The sequence below is a fragment of the Ovis canadensis genome, chromosome 7 (genome assembly GCF_042477335.2).
Source record: "Ovis canadensis isolate MfBH-ARS-UI-01 breed Bighorn chromosome 7, ARS-UI_OviCan_v2, whole genome shotgun sequence".
Classification (NCBI taxonomy): domain Eukaryota; kingdom Metazoa; phylum Chordata; class Mammalia; order Artiodactyla; family Bovidae; genus Ovis; species Ovis canadensis.
The window spans coordinates 27,106,596-27,125,203 of record NC_091251.1 but is presented as its reverse complement, the minus strand read 5'-3'; the positions used below and the strand labels follow the sequence as shown (position 1 = coordinate 27,125,203).

Genomic DNA, 18,608 nt, shown 5'->3' with positions numbered 1-18,608 from the left:
ATTGTAGGGAAACAGAAGGATACCAGGAACAGAGACGTTAAAAGCTCCCAGAGAGAAAGACCATGGCAACTGGGCAGCCAGCAGATTCTCACCAGCTAGTGGAGAAGCCTGGAGAAGGAAATGGCAGCCCACTCCAGTGGAGAATTTTTGGAGAGTTGCCTGGAGAATTCCGTGGACAGAGGAGCCTGGTGGGCTGCTGTCCATGGGGTCACACAGAGTTGGACACGACTGAAGCGACTTGGCATGCATGCATGCATTGGAGAAGGAAATGGCAATGCTCTCCAGTATTCTTGCCTGGAGAATCCCAGGGACAGAGGAGCCTGGTGTGCTGCCATCTATGGGGTTGCACAGAGTCGGACACGACTGAAGTGACTTAGCAGCAGCAGCAGCATGGAGAAGCCAGATGAAAACAGAGTTATCTTCAAGGCTCTGGGGAAACAGTCCATCTAAACTCTTAAATCCAGTTGAACTAACAATCAAGAGTTAGGGCAGAACTTCCCTAGAAGTCCAATAGTTAGAATTTTGAGCTTTCACTGCTGAGGACTGGGTTTAATCCCTGGTTCAGGAACTAAGATCCTACAAGCTGTGAAGTGCAGCTCCCCTCCACCTCCAAAAAAGAGGGCAAAGTGAAGACAATCTTAGAACAAATGACAGAACTCTTAATGTACTTCCAAAAGGAAAAGAAACTTCAGGAGGAGGAAGTAGATGCAACAGGAATAGGAACAGATACTGGTAAACACATGGATAAATATCAACAGGTGCTGATTATACAGAATGAGAACAAGAGTAATGACTAACTGCAAAGACCTAAAAACAAGATGCCAATGAAATCCTGGACATGAAAGAAGAAGGGACTGATCAGAGATTCTTAGGGTCCTTATATTCGGTGGCGTGAAGCTGTGGTTGAGGCTGCTAGCTGCCTGTCAATATCCACCCCTCCTTCTTCCTTAGTGATACGAATCCTAAGTTTAATAAGGAACAGAGTTGATGTTTGGAAGAAACCAACAAAATTCTATAAAGCAATTATCCTTTAATTAAAAAATAAGTTTAAATAAACAAAACAAAACAAAACACCACAGTGGGAAAGCACACACACACACAAAGGAGCAGTGTCATCCAGCAAAGCAGCTGCATGCCCGGCCTCCCTTGCAGCTAGTTTTTGGTCTATGCCATGTGAGCCCGTAAGCGAGTGCTGATCCGCAGATCTGTCCTTAAACAAAGGAGTGTTTTGACCACTCTTCCTCACTCCTGTTGGCTACCGCTCAAATGCCCCTTGAGTAGAAAGGAATGGCCAGCTAATCTGGGATATGTCCTGCCTGTCTTTACATGTGTGGGGACTATCCTGCTTCATATTTAAGCTGTTGTTTAGTTTAATCATGTGAAGTTAAAGCCAATTCTACCTAATATAAAGGTTAAGAGATTGAACCTAAAGCTGAATATTGTTGGGAAGGGGGTATATTTAGTGATTAACCTTTAGGCTTTGCTAAATTAAGTTAGAAACTTGGGGATAACCATTACAAGGCTAGAAATAGAATACAGTATCTAAACCGATGGGAAGACTAAGAAGGAAGAAAAAAAAAATCAATCTAATAGACTAAAGAAAGGAGAAAAAAGAAGTCAGAAAGCACTATAGAGAGAAAAGTACAAAACAGGAGAGTAGAAAAAAATTTAGGTGTATCAATAAGCAATAAATATAAATGATTAAACTAATGAATTAAAAGAGAGTCAGATAAAATTAAAGACATCAATAGGAAAATGCAGAGATTCATTTAAAACAAAAGAACACAGAAATAATGAAAACAAAGGGGCAGGAAAACATATAGCAGACAAACACTAACCGAAAGAAGATTGCATAGGTATATTAATATCAGACAAAAATAAAACTTAAAATATACTAAAGAGAGTCACCACATAAAGATAAAAGAAACCTTTTAGAATGAAGATACAGCATGTTGACATAGGCACCTAACATCACCACCTTAAAGAAAGGACTAACAAAATCTCGAGAAGCAAAACCACACTAACAGCGGGAGACTGCAGCACAGCTCTGTCAGTAACTGATAGATAAAGCAGGTAGGAAATTAGCAAGGACACAAAATATGTACGTAATGCAATTAACAAATTTGACCTAAAGGATGTAAAAAGGACACTTCTTTCAACAATTAAGAGAATCACATTCCTTTTAAGCAAAGAGAGTACACTGAAAAAAAAAACCACAGTGTAGTAACCACGGGTATTTCAACAAATAACACAAGGTCTTTGTTATTTTGGTTGAGATTATGTCAACCATGCTCTCTGACCATGGTGCACAAAAGGAAGACAACGATCACAAGATGACAAAGCAGCACTGAGTGTGTGCAAACAGAAGTTCTTCTAAATAGTTCATGGGTCAAAAAAGAAATCCCAACTGAAACTGAGAATTACTTACAAATGAATGACAATGAAAATACTCTATGTGGAATGCGGGTAAAGTAATGGAGAGCTTTAAGTGGATATATTAAGGAAAAAAAGATTGGAAATTTATGAGTTAAGTCAATAAATTATAAACGGAACAAAAAGTAAATCCAAAGAAAACATAAAACAGCAGTAATAAAGAATGCAAAAGAATTAGACATTAAAGAGATGATCAAATCAATAACGTACTGGTTCTTTAAAAAGGTTAGTAAAACAGACTAACCTCTGACAAAACCGGTAAAGAGAGAACAGAGGCAAACATCTTCAGGGATGAAAAAAGGGCACATGCCCATAAATGTAGGAGAACATTTAAAATAGTAAGGGCATACCTTATGAATGACATGAGACCAGCATCGCTGAAAATGTAGCATCGTGGCTCCCAGGAGGGAGAGGAGACAGGGGAGAGGAGGCGTGTGTGGGTGGTGCTGGGGGCAGAGGGCAGGGTGGCGATGCTGGTGACCTGGAGGTGTCAACAAGTATTGACAAATAGTCACCCTGGTAGGTTTTGAGCCCTGATATCACACTTCAAACTTTTAAAATGATTCTTACCTATTGCTTCATCTGATTTCAAGAAACTTCCAATTAAGTAAAGGTGCTACCAAAATCCATCTCAGTAACAGCTTTTCTAGTTTCTCAGGGAGGAAAAACAAACTTTCACACAAAGACTGAACCTAAAGTGGAGATTTTTTGATGTTATTAAATCAACAAAAAACCTTAAGGAAAAACTGCTAACGACACCAGATGTTGAATTTTGGGGTAGGTAACTATAACTGAAGGGCCATCTTTTTTTTTTTTTTTTAAGGTTTCCAGCTATGATACCCCAGTTATCTGAGCTTCATTCATTCAATTCAGTAGACAGGGTTGCTGTTGAGGTGAGTGTAGGGGAGGCAGGGGACTGGTTGGGGCACCCTTTTTGGAAAATCTGAAATAAAAGCATAACAAAGGGCAAAGTTACCAGGCCTAGCCTATAAAATACAGGATTGAAAATTACTAGTTACTCCAGAGTGTCTGCTATCAGCAACCATTTTCTGAAACTGCCCCCTCCTTTGTTTTTTTTTTTTTCCTAAAGAAAATCCCACAAAAAGGAAACAAGCCATTTGAAAATTCTGATCATTTTGTGTCCTGGCAGCAAATAAAAATCATCAATAGAACTCGCTTTTAGCCTTGAGCAATATTTTCTAAAACAAAACACAAAGAACCTGTGGTACTTAACTATTCTGTTATTGATTTACTGTGGTTTGCAAGGTAATGTTGAAGAAAATTAAATGTACGGAAGGCTGAAATGCGTTTTCTGAGGTGGTGAGCAGGGTAGCCTGTGTTTTCTGAGGCGGTGTCGCTGGTCATGCGCAGAATGGACGACGAAGGGAGCGCACTTCATCTGATTACAAATAAGCTGGAGAAGCTCGTTGCTGCAGAGCTTTATGAAACCAAAGTCTGTTTCCACTGTTGAGAAGGACAGTTATTTAGTTGCAAGCTTGCTTCTTCTGCTAGTTATGCTCCAGTGTACAGGGAGATTTCAATCAAATCCAACATGGATGTATTGAGTAGCTTCTGTGTGTCTGACTCTAAATCTGATTTTTAAAGTCTAAGGACTCCCTTTTGGCACATTCATGGCTTATTAGGTCCCCAGGGCTTCCCTTGTGGCTCAGCTGGTAAAGAATCCACCTGCAACGTGGGAGACCTGGGTTCAATCCCTGGGTTGGGAAGATCCCCTGGAGAAGGGAAAGGCTACCCACTCCAGTATGCTGGCCTGGAGAATTCCATGGGCTGTATAGTCCATGGGGTTGCAAAAGAGTCGGACACAACTGAACGACTTTTCCTTTCATTTCACTTTCAAAAAAACAACAAAAAAACCCCTCAACAAGTAATAATTCAAAACAATTTTATGCTAATTACTGATTCAAGAGCAAAGTTTCAAACTTCAGCATCTACATTAAATCTTACAGAGCAGTGTATTTCCTATTTAGTGAAATGGCCTGTTTTCAAATCTAGAGGCACTTTACAGACCTATAGGGCACTGTAAATTTGACTCTCTTACTTAAGACTAAGAATCTGAAAGTTACATTAAAACTTGAACACTTTACTTTCAGTTAGCCCTTCAAGCCTTTATTTAGTCCATTTTCTTGCAGTTTAGGCTACTAATGCGAACACACTTAGTATCTGGTTTCTCAATCTAAAGCACAAAATAGACAAATAGAAGAGGAAGAGCGGAGAGCTATTAGAAAGGGAACAAGGGCAGGAGTACTAAGTGACATCTATTAGCAACACTACACACACACAAAAAATGAAACCAAGGAACCAACTTGAGATCAACCAGGGCAAAGACAATGGCCCTCCATATGTTAATATCAGGAGACGCTAGGACGGCAGAATACAGCAAATGACTATGAAGACGGTCTAAGAACATTTGCTAAAAAGCAAACCCTGAGGCACATAATCTATTTAAGAGGATAGGGAAGTGTACAATACATTTAAAACCTCTTGCCTGCAATCTTTTTAAAAACCTTTGCTTTTATAAGGAATAAGTTTCAGTTATCTGAATAATTTCCTTTATTTGGAGGTGCTCATTTAAAGTGGTGAATAGGAGACTTGCTGTCCTTTGCATTTTGGAAGGTCAGGATTAAACAGGGAAAAGCTCGCACTCCGGCTGCCTTTCAGTAGCACTGTGCGACGTCACCAGGCAGACAAGCCTTCAGAACCTCTGAACTCAGTAAAGACATATGGGGCCACTTAGGGCCCAAGTTTATCTTGGCTTCCTTTGGAGCAAGTTTGATTACTTCTAAGATTTATGGTCAAAGTGGAAGGGGGAAAAAAATACCTCACAGAGCAGATTTATAACCTCATCTTGTTTTTATAATAACATTAGGGATGACATCGTATGACAGAATCTTGGAATGACTGCAGGGAGACTTGGAAACTCAGTGGGAAGTTTTATATTTTGGGGGTTTGGAGCATTCTGTACTTCCAGAGGTCAGGGAGGAAAGGACCAGGGAAATGAGCCAGGGAGACAGTCAGAGAGTGAGTGTCAGCTGGTCTAATTTTCTGTGTCAACTCTGAAAATTAGATAAACAATGACAAACCAGGCTTTTTAAATGAACTTGTCACTTCTGGTTTTCTTGATACAAGGTAACATTTTTCAAGTCCTGGTAGCCCTAAAGACAGATTTAACCCCTGAGAGGTTTCTGTAAGTGTTCTAAAGCACTCACATCGAAACAAAAGGTTGAGTCCAACCCTATCACCCTTAAAAGAAAAACTAATTATCCTTGAAAGTTAAATACTCTTCTTCTAACAATTAAGGGGATTATGCCTAGAGCCAAAGGTCCAGCCTTCTACAGGACAGCCTTAGCAACTTGATTTTTTCTCCCTTTGGGTCATCTTCTTGTCTCTCCAGGCCAGCATCACCCCTCAACATGGTCCTTTGATCTTTCAACCAGGGACTGGTTCCTTGCACCAACTCAGGGGAGCACAGACTGTTCTGGGTCCCCTGCTCCTATGTTATGAAGACATGGGGTAGGAGAACCGCTCTGGCCTACAATTTGGCTGTAACAAGCTCCCTGGTGGAGACACGAAAGATCAGTGAATCTTGAATAGCTGCCCTTAGTGGCTTTGCTCTAAGGATACTTATTCAGTTGGAACATGTTGATCTGGAGAGAAAAATAAGTATAAATATAATTAGCAGCATCTGAGTAGAGGTTTTCATTCCACAAAGTGCTTTCAACCTCATCATCTAATTCAAATGTCACAGAAATGCCATGAGGCCTCAGGATGGCATTCGTGTCATTATCTACTTGTGGATTTGAAAACTAGGTTCGGAGAAGTTAAGTGATCTGGCTAAGGTGGGGCTGGGATCTGAACTGGACACCAGCTCCAAAGCCTGTGCTTTTTGTTATGTTTTGTTACATTATAATGTATAACAGCAATAAAACAGCCAATGGTTGTGAGCACCTATCCCATGTCAGATACTAGTCAGTGTTTTCATTTACAGTATTTCCTACCATCTCCAGTCACCTGTCAGAAGAGATGTGGGCCTACTTTACAGCAGAGATACCGATGTTCCTAGGCGGTAAGCTCTGTGCTTCAGGCTGAAGTCTCAACACTGGCTGGAACCCAGGTTTTTGGACTTCATATTCTTTCCCCACACTCGACAGCTTGCAGCAACAACCCCCTACCCCCCGCCCCCCGCCCCCGCCCCCCGGCCCCCTGCATTCCATACAAAGCACATGTGCCACAGTCTGCCCTGCATCGAAGTATAGAACAGGTCTTTTAAGGTTCTCTGACCCCAGGCATTGCCTCATCCCTGAATTCTAATGTCCTTTTCCTTTCTGATGTAGTAGAGTCTCCTTTTCTAAAGTGTCCCAAGGTTCAAAACTACCTCTGCTACCAGCTTACTGTTGAGGAGAAAACTATCTGATTACACCAACCCACGGGATGGGATGAATAACTAATGAGGGCACTGGGACTATATGCATTTGAAAAGAGGACACCTGCCCCCAGTCCAGCTGCATCTCTGATCTCTCAGGTGATAAAGAGTTCTGGGTGTGAGGGGCTCTGTCTATGTGGGCAGGTAATTTCCCTGTGGTTTCCAGGGGCCTGTGAAATTCACTCGCCATCATGCAGCTTTCCCCTCTTGCTCTGGAAACTCTGCTCTGTACAACAAGGAGAACATCACCAACTGCACAGGAAGGCCATGGTCTGCCCTGGACATCAGGAAGGCTGTGTTTAGGAAATGCCCAGCACAGAGGCTACGCTGGAAACAGCTCTACAGTCGTGACCATCAGTGGCCTGGACTTGTTTTTTCCTAAGGACATTTTTGCAATACCTAACACGTGCTCAGTGCTAAGTCTGGAAGGCCGAGCCCGGCTCTCCTGACAGCTGCACACGGTGTGGGTGGACAGGCAGAGGAAAATGAGGGGTCTGGCTCTCCACGCAGGAAGGGCTCCCACCACTCACTGAGCTGCCCCTCTCCTGAGCCTCAGGCCTAAAGACCCAACCTGCTCCCTCATTTAAAACGGGAATGAGCTGACTTCCCTGAATTCAGAATTGCGTGTAGCTAAAACACAAAACAGAAAAAAAGGAAGCCCAACTGTTGCACTCGTGGCACAGCCTATAGACAAGACAGCAGTGCCCTCGGACAGCATTTCAAATACAGTTTATTAGTGTGTGATATGAAAAGGGTGTTTTTATTGCATGATATAATGCAATGGGACCTTGGGCGCTCTGTGGAAAGACCTCACACTCAGAAGTGTAATGAACCCGTAGTCCCCAAAACATTATACTGTACATTAACCTATCATTAATGGCACGTTAGGGCTAGGGGCATCGCACGCTTGCTGGTCAGGGCTCCATCAGGACAGTGTTGAGAAAACCGCACAGTCTTCCCAGGCTTAAAGCAAATAGAGAAAATAAATATTCCTGATGTCTACAGGCAGCTTGAACGGAAGTTCAATCCCAGCTCTGCCTTGCAATTTCCAAGACTGCTTTCTTAAGAGAGGAAGATTCACAACTGAACAAAAGAAGGAAACAAGCCTTCTGCAGTCCACCCGCAGCTATACGCCCCATAACCCCAGTGTGGGCTAGACAAGGTCACAAGCAGAGGGCGCCTCTGGCAGCCGTGCAGAAGCTGCCCGCAGGACACTCAGGCCAGAACCTCAGTCTCCAGATGCAGAAGGGCTCTTGGTGACTGTGCGCCTCCCTCTCTCGCTCTCTAGATGGGGAAATCAAGGCTCAGAAAGATAAAGGAAGAGACAACCTATCCAAAAGAAAAATGCACACAGTATGTGAAAAAAAATACTGACGGCCAATAAACATGAAAAAAAACTTCATGCTTAATAAGAAGAATGCAAATGAAAACAATTCGATACCATTTATCACTGATCAGATAGGTGAAGATTAACGTCTAATACTTTAGTAGCAAAAGAGGTGAATGCTCAGTCGTGTCCAACTCTTGGTGATCCCATGGACTGTAGCCTGCCAGGCTCCTTTGTCCATGGAATTCTCGAGGCAAGAATATTGGAGTGGGCAGCCATTTCCTTCTCCGGGGGATCTTCCTGACCCAGGGACAGGACCCACATCTGCACAGCTGGATTCTTTACTGCTGGGCCACCTGGGAAGCTCCAAAAGAGGTGAGGGGGAACTGCAATTCTCAAATCCATTTTGTAAAGGCGTTGTTGCTATGTTGCTAAGTCACTTCAGTCATGACAGACTCTGTGTGACCCATAGACGGCAGCCTACCAGGTTCCCCCATCCCTGGGATCCTCCAGGAGAGAACACTGGGGTGGGTTGCCATTTCCTTCTCCAATTCATGAAAGCAAAAAGTGAAGGTGAAGTTGCTCAGTCGTGTCCGACTCTCCGCAGCCCCATGGACTGCAGCCTACCAGGCTCCTCCATCCATGGGATTTCCCAGGCAGGAGTACTGGAGTGGGGTGCCACTGCCTTCTCCGTAAAGGCGTATGTATATATATATAGAAAGATGGTCACTAGCTTAACAGAAAAGGTCTGGAAATCACCAAAATGTTTTATGGCAGGGTCCTGGTTAAATAAATATGAAACATCTATATAATGGAACACCATGGAGCATAAACCAGAATGAGACAGACTTTCCTGTGATATGGAAAGATCTCAGATCTCAAAGATATAAGCAAAACAGTAAGGTACAGAACAATAAAATTAACAATTCTTGAAACAAGTTACTATTAATAGTGCTTAATTCTGGAGAGTGGGGCTGAGGGTGTATTTTGCATCCTTCTGTACTCTTTGAATTTTTAAACAATTTTAACACTAGTTTTAGAAAGTCAATGATGAGAGCAGGAGCAAACATTTTGGGGGAACTTATTTCCTAACTTCTACGCTAAGTGATTTATGCACTCTATCTTGTCTGGATTTTCACACACAAAAAAGCAGTAATTTGGTCACTATTATCCCTTTCTATAAGGGCTTCCCTGGTGGCTCAGACAGTAAAGAATCTGCCTGCAATGAAGGAGACCTGGGTTTCATCACTTGTTTGGGAAGATCCCCTGGAGAAAGGGAATGGCAACCTACTCCAGTATTCTTGCCTAGAGAATTCCATGGACAGAGGAGCCTGGCAGGTTACAACAGTCCTTGGGGTCACAAAGAGTCAGACATGACTTAGCAACTAACACACACACATCCCTTTCTGTAATGTGGGAACTGAAGTTTTGAGGGATAACATAGGGTGACCTTATTGCCCATCTACTTTCAATAATGAAACAGTATTTGTAAAATAGAGAAAAATCTTTCCAGATTCTGATGCAGCCCATGACCACCTTCCTGGGGAAAGCTGGGAAAGCTTGCCTTACCCTACCTGTGGTCAGGGAGGAAGGCAAGACAAAAAGACTGCTGACTTTGAGGTGGAATTGAATTTCTGGAAATATCTAGTCTCTACATCACAAAAGAAGATGGGCCGAGGGACCCTTGGCTACTCACACTGTTCAAGTAAACAACGCTTGGCAACCAGGGCTTGAACACATGAAGGGAAGTATTTCCCCAATTAAACATGAAATGACTTCAAAGGAAACCCAGCAGGCACTTCATGAATGAAGAGGCAGCTGTCTGAGTCCAGCAGAATCACAAGGTGAGAGTAGGGGCCAGGAAGGAGGGGGCAACGCCACGCCTTAGGACTCTGTGCGGAATCGCGACGCTGCTTCAGGTACTTTGCTCTGTTTTCTCATTCCTCCATTCTCCCCAATAAAAGAGTCTTGCTATTTTTGGATAACAGACTTTGCAGCAACATTTTAAAATGCTAGATTTTATTTGTCCTAGGGTCTGCCAACACACACTGTAATTAAAATGTTGATTAGTAAACAGTTTAAACATATGACAGACAATGCAGTTAAAGCCTACAGTTAGGTCAATATGTGATTGAGATTTGCCATTTAAAAAATCTCATTTAAATTTTGCATACATTAATCACTACCATACTTCAAGGTTCTGATATCCACCTGACTACAATATTAAAATAAAACTTGCTGCCCCAGGGAAATCCTACTTATTCTTAATTGTTTCGAGGCTTTGATGGGCTTTTAATCTAAGATTAATTTATGCAATTTTAAATAACTCTTCTTATGATTAATAAGCTTGAAAATTAAAAGGAGTCTAAAGCAATTATAATGAGCATTTGGTCATAACCTCATTAGAAGAAGGAGTGAAGGATACAGCTCTGGAATTCTTACAAGACTACAATTTAAGGTTACTTTTAGAGAAGTCAAACGTAGTTCCTGAAATTGCAAAGGCAGGTTAGCAAAGGTCACTGTTAAAATGATGGCTAGCTAGATTAGCATACTAATGATTTTCCAGATAGTGACAGAAAGGACACTGAAAAGAAGATGCAGAAAGAGAGACAAATGACATGCTGCCGAGAAGCCACAGGCCCTGAACTGGGTTTCCTGTTATTCTGGCTGGAGAACTCCATGGAATTTCAGAAAGAGCCAGGGGATTAGAACATCCCTATTTATAAATCAGTTTCAGCAAGAGAGTCTGGTCCACATGGTGCAAGCAGAGATCAGTCCTCTGTAGCCTGTTTGCCTGTTGTGGTGGGGTCACTGCCTTGCCTTGGATAGCAAGGAGATCAAACCAGTCAATCCTAAAGGAAACCAACCCTGAATACTCATTGGAAGGACTGATGCTGAAGCTCCAATACTTTAACCACCTGATGTGAAGAGCCGACTCACTGGAAAAGACCCCAATGCTGGGAAAGACTAAGGGTAGGAGGAGAAAGGGACAACAGAGGATGAGATGGTTGGATGGCATCACTGATTCAATGGACATTGAACTTGGGCAAAAACTCTGGGAGATAGTGAGGGACAGGGAGGCCTGGTGTGCTGCAGTCCTCGGGGTCATAAAGAGCTGGACATGACTTGGCAACTGAACAACAACAACACTGCCTTGCCTAAGAACCAATGATGGCTTCCTGCAGCTGCAACTCCTCGCTGGTGTGCAAAGCCCTTCCGGAGCTGGCTCTCTGCTGAGCCACCCCTTCCTTTAAAAAAAAAAATTGTTTTTTATGTGACCCATTTTTAAAGTCTTTATTGAATTTGTTATAATATTGTTCCTGTTTGGGATTATTTTTTGACTGCGAGGCACATATGATCTTAGCTCCCTGACTAGGGATCCTGCATCCTCTGCATTGGAAGGTAACGTCTTAAGCGCTGGACCGCCAGGGATGTCCAGAACCACCATTTTAAAATTTCTATTTTCAGACAAATCCTACAGATCTGGTCGGAGCTGACATGTGTCCTCTGACCACCCTCAGCCTCCCTGTCCTGAGCCCTCGCACCAGGCACACAGCCCACCCTGCGTTTTCTATGTGTCTCCTCCAGGTGTGACCAGTCTGCTCCTTGAAGATCTGGATGTTTCCTACATTTCTTCGGAGCCCATCACAGCACCTCATGGAGAGCACATTCTTGTTACTTAACTGTTTCATAATAATCCCTCCAACAAGATATTCATAAGACTGAAACTAGAGGACTGACACAAAAAGTTAAGTCTTTATAATGACTGGGGAAGAACAACTCACAGAGATCTGTCTATCCTTAGCTCAGCTCAGTTCAGTTCAGTCGCTCAGTTGTGTCCAACTCTTTGCGACCCCATGAATCGCAGCATGCCAGACCTCCCTGTCCATCATCAACTCCCAGAGTTCACTCAAACTCATGTGCATCGAGTCGGTGATGCCATCCAGCCATCTCATCCTCTGTCATCCCCTTCTCCTCCTGCCCCCAATCCCTCCCAGCATCAGGGTCTTTTTCAATGAGTCAACTCTTCACATGAGGTGGCCAGAGTATTGGAGTTTCAGCCTCAGCATCAGTCCTTCCAATGAACACCCAGGACTGATCTCCTTTAGAATGACTGGTTGGATCTCCTTGTAGTCCAAGGGACTCTCAAGAGTCTTCTCCAACACCACAGTTCAAAAGCATCAATATTTCGGTGCTCAACTTTCTTCACAGTCCAACTCTCGCAACCATACATGATCACTGGAAAAACCACAGCCTTGACTAGATGGACCTTTGTTGGCAAAGTAATATTTCTGCTTTTGAATATGCTATCTAGGTTGGTCATAACTTTCCTTCCAAGGAGTAAGCATCTTTTAATTTCATGGCTGCAATCACCATCTGCAGTGATTTTGGAGCCCCAGAAAATAAAGTCTGACACTGTTTCACCATCTATTTTCCATTAAGTGATAGGACCAGATCGAGAAAAGCTACCCCACATCTGAGGTTAGGGGCGGTGGCCAAGAAGAGCAACCCCGCATCCAAGGAGTGGCGGCTGCATGGGCACAGGAGGGCTGAGAGGAGCTACTCCACGTTCAAGGTCAGGAGGGGTGACCTCGTTCAAGATAAGGAGCAGAGGCTGCTCTTTCCTGGAGCAGCTGTGAAGAGATACCCCACATCCAAGGTAAGAGAAACCCAAGTGAGATGGTAGGTGTTGCAAGAGGCATCAGAGGACAGACACACTGAAACAATAATCACAGAAAACTAGCCAATCTGATCACACACCACAGCCTTGTCTAACTCAGTGAAACTAAGCCATGCCGTTTGGGGCCACCCAAGACAGATGGGTCATGGTGGAGAGGTCTGACAGAATGTGGCCCACTGGAGAAGGGAATGGCAAACCACTTCAGTATTCTTGCCTTGAGAACCCCATGAACAGCAAGAAAAGGCAAAAAGACAGGATACTGAAAGAGGAATTCCCCAGTTTGGTAGGTGCCCAATATGCTATAGGAGATCAGTGGAGAAATAACTCCAGAAAGAATGAAGGGAAGAAACCAAAGCAAAAACAATACCCAGTTGTGGATGTGACTGGTGACAGAAGCAAGGTCCTATGCTGTAAAGAGCAATATTGCATAGGAACCTAGAATGTTAGGTCCATGAATCAAGGCAAATTGGAAGTAGTCAAACAGGAGATGGCAAGAGTGAATGTCGACATTCTAGGAATCAGTGAACTAAAATGAACTGGAATGGATGAATTTAACTCAGATGACCATTACATCTACTACTGTGGGCAGGAATCCCTTAGAAGAAATGGATAGCCATCATGGTCAACAAAAGAGTCTGAAATGCAGTACTTAGATGCAATCTCAAAAATGACAGAATGATCTCTGTTTGTTTCCAAGGCAAACCATTCAATATCACAGTGATCCAAGCCTATGCCCCAACCAGTAATGCTGAAGAAGCTGAAGTTGAATGGTTCTATGAAGACCTACAAGACCTTTTAGAACTAACACCCAAAAAAGATGTCCTTTTCATTATAGGGGACTGGAATGCAAAAGTAGGAAGTAGAGAAATACATGGAGTAACAGGCAAATTTGGCCTTGGAGTACAAAAAGAAGCAGGGCAAAGACTAATAGAGTTTTGCCAAGAAAATGCACTGGTCATAGCAAACACCAACAACTTCTTCCAACAACACAAGAGAAGACTCTACACATGGACATCACCAGATGGTCAACACTGAAATCAGATTGATTATATTCTTTGCAGCCAAAGATAGAGAAGCTCTATACAGTCAGCAAAAACAAGACCGGGAGCTGACTGTGGCTCAGATCATGAACTCCTTATTGCCAAATTCAGACTTAAACTGAAGAAAGGAAAACCACTAGACCATTCAGGTATGAACTAAATCAAATCCCTTATGACTATACAGTGGAAGTGAGAAATAGATTTAAGGGACTAGATCTGATAGATAGAGTGCCTGATGAACTAAGGACGGAGGTTCGTGACATTGTACAGGAGACATGGATCAAGACCATCCCCATGGAAAAGAAATGCAAAAAAGCCAAATGGCTGTCTGGGGAGGCCTTACAAATAGCTGTGAAAAGAAGAGAAGCCAAAAGCAAAGGAGGAAAGGAAAGATATAAGCATCTGAACGCAGAGTTCCAAAGAACAGCAAGGAGAGATAAAAAAGCCTTCCTCAGCGATCAATGCAAAGAAACAGAGGAGATAAAAAAGCCTTCCTCAGTGATCAATGCAAAGAAATTGAGGAGAACAACAGAATGGGAAAGACTAGAGATCTCTTCAAGAAAATTAGAGATATCAAGGGACCATTTCATGCAAAGATGGGCTCGATAAAGGACAGAAATGGCATGGACCTAACAGAAGCAGAAGATATTAAGAAGAGATGGCAAGAATACACAGAGGAACTGTACAAAAAAGATCTTCATGACCCAGATAATCACGATGGTGTGATCACTCACCTAGAGCCAGACATCCTGAAATGCGAACTCAAGTGGGCCTTAGAAAGCACCACTACGAACAAAGCTAGTGGAGGTGATGGAATTCCAGTGGAGCTATTTCAAATCTTGAAAGATGATGCTGTCAAAGTGCTGCACTCAATATGCCAGTAAATTTGGAAAACTCAGCAGTGGCCACAGGACTGGAAAAGGTCAGTTTTCATTCCAATCCCAAAGAAAGGCAATACCAAAGATGCTCAAACTACTGCATAGTTGTACTCATCTCACACGCTAGTCAAGTAATGCTCAAAATTCTCTAAGCCAGGCTTCAGCAACATGTGAACTGTGAACTTCCAGATATTCAAGCTGGTTTTAGGAAAGGCAGAGGAACCAGAGATCAAATTGCCAACATCTGCTGGATCATGGAAAAAGCAAGAGAGTTCCAGAAAAATATCTATTTCTGCTTTATTGGCTATGCCAAAGCCTTTTACTGTGTGGATCACAATAAACTGTGGAAAATTCTGAAAGAGATGGGAATACCACACCACCTGACCTGCCTCTTGAGAAACCTATATGCAGGTCAGGAAGCAACAGTTAGAACTGGACATGGAACAACAGACTGGTTCCAAATAGGAAAAGGAGTACGTCAAGGCTGTATATTGTCACCCTGCTTATTTAACTTCTATGTAGAGTACATCATGAGAAATGCTGGGCTGGAAGAAGCACAAGCTGGAATCAAGATTGCCGGGAGAAACATCAATAACCTCAGATATGCAGATAACACCACCCTTATGGCAGAAAGTGAAGAGGAACTCAAAAGCCTCTTGATGGGCGGGCGAGAAGATGGCGGCGGCAGGGGAAGCAGCGTGAGGAGCTGGAGGAGCGCCCACGCTCATTGAAACGGGTCGCCATGTCCCTCCAAAGCCCGCAGACAGTTTATAACTCCAGAGGAGTGAAGCAATGCCTCTTGAGAGAATTTCATCATTAAATATATTTTTGGAGATTTTAGCCCTGCTGAATTCAATCTGTTCTTTGTGACTCCTCGCGCTTCAGTTGCGCTTCCTCCGTACAGCGGGACAGTTCCGTGTGGCGCACAGGCTGCTGGTGACCTCCCCGACAGACACGACCATCAGAGAATTGAATTTGGTGTCAATGAAGTAATTGAACCGAGTGACACTTTGCCGAGAACTCCCAACTACAGTATTTCAAGCACACTGAATCCTAAGGCCCCTGAATCTATCCTTAGCTGCACAACTTCCAAAAAGTTCTCTGATGACGTTGATAAAGAAGTGAACTACAGCTCCGCCGATTGCCAGTACCCGGGCCCTGCCCTTGCCCTGGATGGCGGCTCTCAGGCCGAGGCGGAAGCTTTAGAGAACGATGGTGTTTCGGATGGCCTTGAACAAAGGGAGCGTAAAAAGAAGAAAAAACGTCCCCCTGGATATAACAGTTACTTGAAAGATGGTGGTGAGGGTGCACCTTCCGTGGAAGCCCTGGTCAATGGCCATGCCGGCCCAGCAGTCCCCAACAGCGTAGGCGCCGAGGACGTGGACTTGACGGGGTATGTACCCACGGCAGGGACCCCCCGGACCCGGGGCAGCCCTCAGGATGCCACGGACTTTGTCAGCGACGCCAGGCCTGCTGGGGCTTTGCTCGGAGCCCTGGATGGCGGGGCCAGGACTGCAGGGCAGCCTGAGGGCTTCCCCCTGGCGGGCTCAGAGGCCTCCTGCCTCCGGCCTCGGCAGGGACACCCTGTTGAGGACAACTGTGGCTCAGCCCTCCGTGGGGACTGATACTACTGAGAACCTTGGAGTCACTAATGGACAAATACTTGAATCCTTGGGTGAGGGCACAGCTGCCAACGGGGTGGAGTTGCACACTGTGGAGAGCGCAGACTCGGACCCCACCGAGGCCGAGAGCGCCCCACCTCCTGCGGATGCCCTGGCCTCTGCAGCGGGCACTGTGCCCGCTAGTCAGCCCGCCAAGTCGTGGGCCAGTCTTTTTCATGATTCTAAGCCCTCTTCCTCTTCCTCGCCTGTGGTTTCTGTAGAAACTAAGTATGTCCCTCCCGCCATATCTCCCCTGGTCTCTGAAAAGCAGGCGGAAGTCAAGGAAGGGCTGGTTCCAGTTTCAGAGGCTCCTGTAGCTATAAAGATTGCAGGTATAGTTCCAAAGATACAGGTCTGAGGCCGAGATGGGAGCAGACAGTCTGCACTGTTATCCAGAGCGACAGCAGGTTACCTGTGTGTTCCGACGAATTTCTGAACAACACCTGTGCCTTATGTGTCACTAAAAGTAAAATGACCTATGAGCAGAACTGGGCGGGGAGGGATATCTTACTTTTACATTAAGTGGAAAATCCATGTCCGTTATCAGTCATTTGACAGATTACATTTCCACGCCTTGCCTTCTGACTGAATAGCTGTGCTCCCTTGTGTGACTGATGGGTAGTCCTGTCTGTGTTCCAGTTATTACGACCTCAGGGTCGTAATCCCTGAGGATTCCACTCACTTTGGAGTTAATTCTTAGGCTATAAGAAAGTACTGTGTTTTTTTCTTTTTAATGCCTATTTTGGATTGAGTAAATGGATTTTATTCAGTTTTAGCACACCAAGGCCAATTCTTGACTAGAAAAGAAAAGCTGCAACAATTTGGCCTGAAGTTAATGTTTCATTTGATATTCTAAGGCTCAAAAAGTAGGGCCAGTTCACAATAAAACTGTAAAGCCTCAAAAAAAAAAAAAAGCCTCTTGATGAAAGTGAAAGAGGAGAGTGAAAAAGCTGGGTTAAAGCTCAACATTCAGAAAACTAAGGTCTATCCCTAAGAAACTACCAATTCACTAGACACTGCTACAAATGTCTAACTTACGTTTACTTGTTCTAGATTGCATTAAGCTCCACTAAACACATTTGTCTTTCAAGAAGCTACTGATCAGACATGCCCAGGAACATCAGATGAGACAAATCATGACCCAAAGAGGCTGAAGGATTTAGTGCCCCTACATATTTAGCACTTAACAGTTTCAACACTTTTACAAACTATTTAAGTAGAGAAAACACCCACCCTTCAAGATTGGTATTAACTCTCATTTTACAGATGAAGAAGCTGAGGCTCAGTTAAGCTAAGTAACTGTTGATTACCCAGGAGAGGCAGAGGCTGTATCTGAAATCGCGTCTTCTGATAATCCAGATCAATGCTCTTTCCCATCTGCCATGTTGCTTCTCATCTTATGTTCACAACAGACTCAGTTTCAAGATGGAGGGCCCATCTCTGGCCTCTGCAGACTTCACACACAGAGGACAGAGTATGTCCTGCCAGTTGTCAGTCACCTACCTTTCCACTTCTACAACCGTGGTTATGGAAATGGGTGGGGTTATGCGATCATCAACTCAACGGACACAAGTTTGAGCCAACTCTGTGAGATAGGGAAGGACAGGAGAGCCTGGTGTATTGCAGTCCTTGGGGTCGCAAAGGGCTGAACACGACTGAGCGACAGGACGACGACAAGTCCTATGAGCAAGTCACAATCTGCGAGTGGAGGGAAAGCAAAGTGTCGAGTGGGGAGGGATGCGCTGGTTCCTGCTGAGCAGCTGGGGGCTGGGGACGGGACTCTGGAGGGGCGGTACAGCCACCTCAGGCTTTAACTACTTGCCCACAGTCAGCCCCTCCCCTGCTGTGCAGGAGACAAGATTCTTCCTCATGATCTTAGAATGATCAGAAGACTCTAGGGGATGCCGGCTTCAGTGGTTGCAGCTCATGGGCTCAGCAGCTGTGGCCCCTGGGCTCCAGAGCACAGGCTCACCAGCTGGGGCACACAGGCTTAGCTGTTCTGAGGCATGTGGAGTCTTCTAGGACCAGGGCTTGAACCCGTGTCTCCTGCACTGGCACGTGGATTCTTTACCACTGGGCCACCAGGGAAGCCCAGTGTTTTTTTCCTTATAATGAGAACACTTAGGATTTACTCTCTTAACAACTTT

At 44.2% G+C, this 18,608-nt stretch overlaps 2 protein-coding genes across 8 annotated transcripts in view; one reads left to right on the top strand and one right to left on the bottom strand.

Annotated features, from left to right (window-relative positions):
* Window positions 1–18,608, bottom strand: part of MAP2K5 (mitogen-activated protein kinase kinase 5) — a 264,501-nt gene that overhangs the window by 12,212 nt on the left and 233,681 nt on the right. For 3 of the 7 annotated variants that reach the window (XM_069597650.1, XM_069597649.1, XM_069597651.1), the window contains one exon: window positions 2,784–2,914. The exons of the other annotated variants lie outside the window; for them this stretch is intronic. In XM_069597650.1, coding sequence (XP_069453751.1) covers window positions 2,784–2,914 — 131 coding nt within the window. The remainder of the gene's footprint in view (window positions 1–2,783; window positions 2,915–18,608) is intronic. 7 annotated transcript variants of the gene reach the window in all.
* On the top strand, window positions 6,505–16,819 carry LOC138443991 (ubiquitin carboxyl-terminal hydrolase 10-like). The gene is given in 4 exon segments (XM_069597356.1): window positions 6,505–6,517; window positions 12,689–12,861; window positions 15,607–16,361; window positions 16,363–16,819. Coding segments are annotated over 4 exon segments (1,398 nt in total).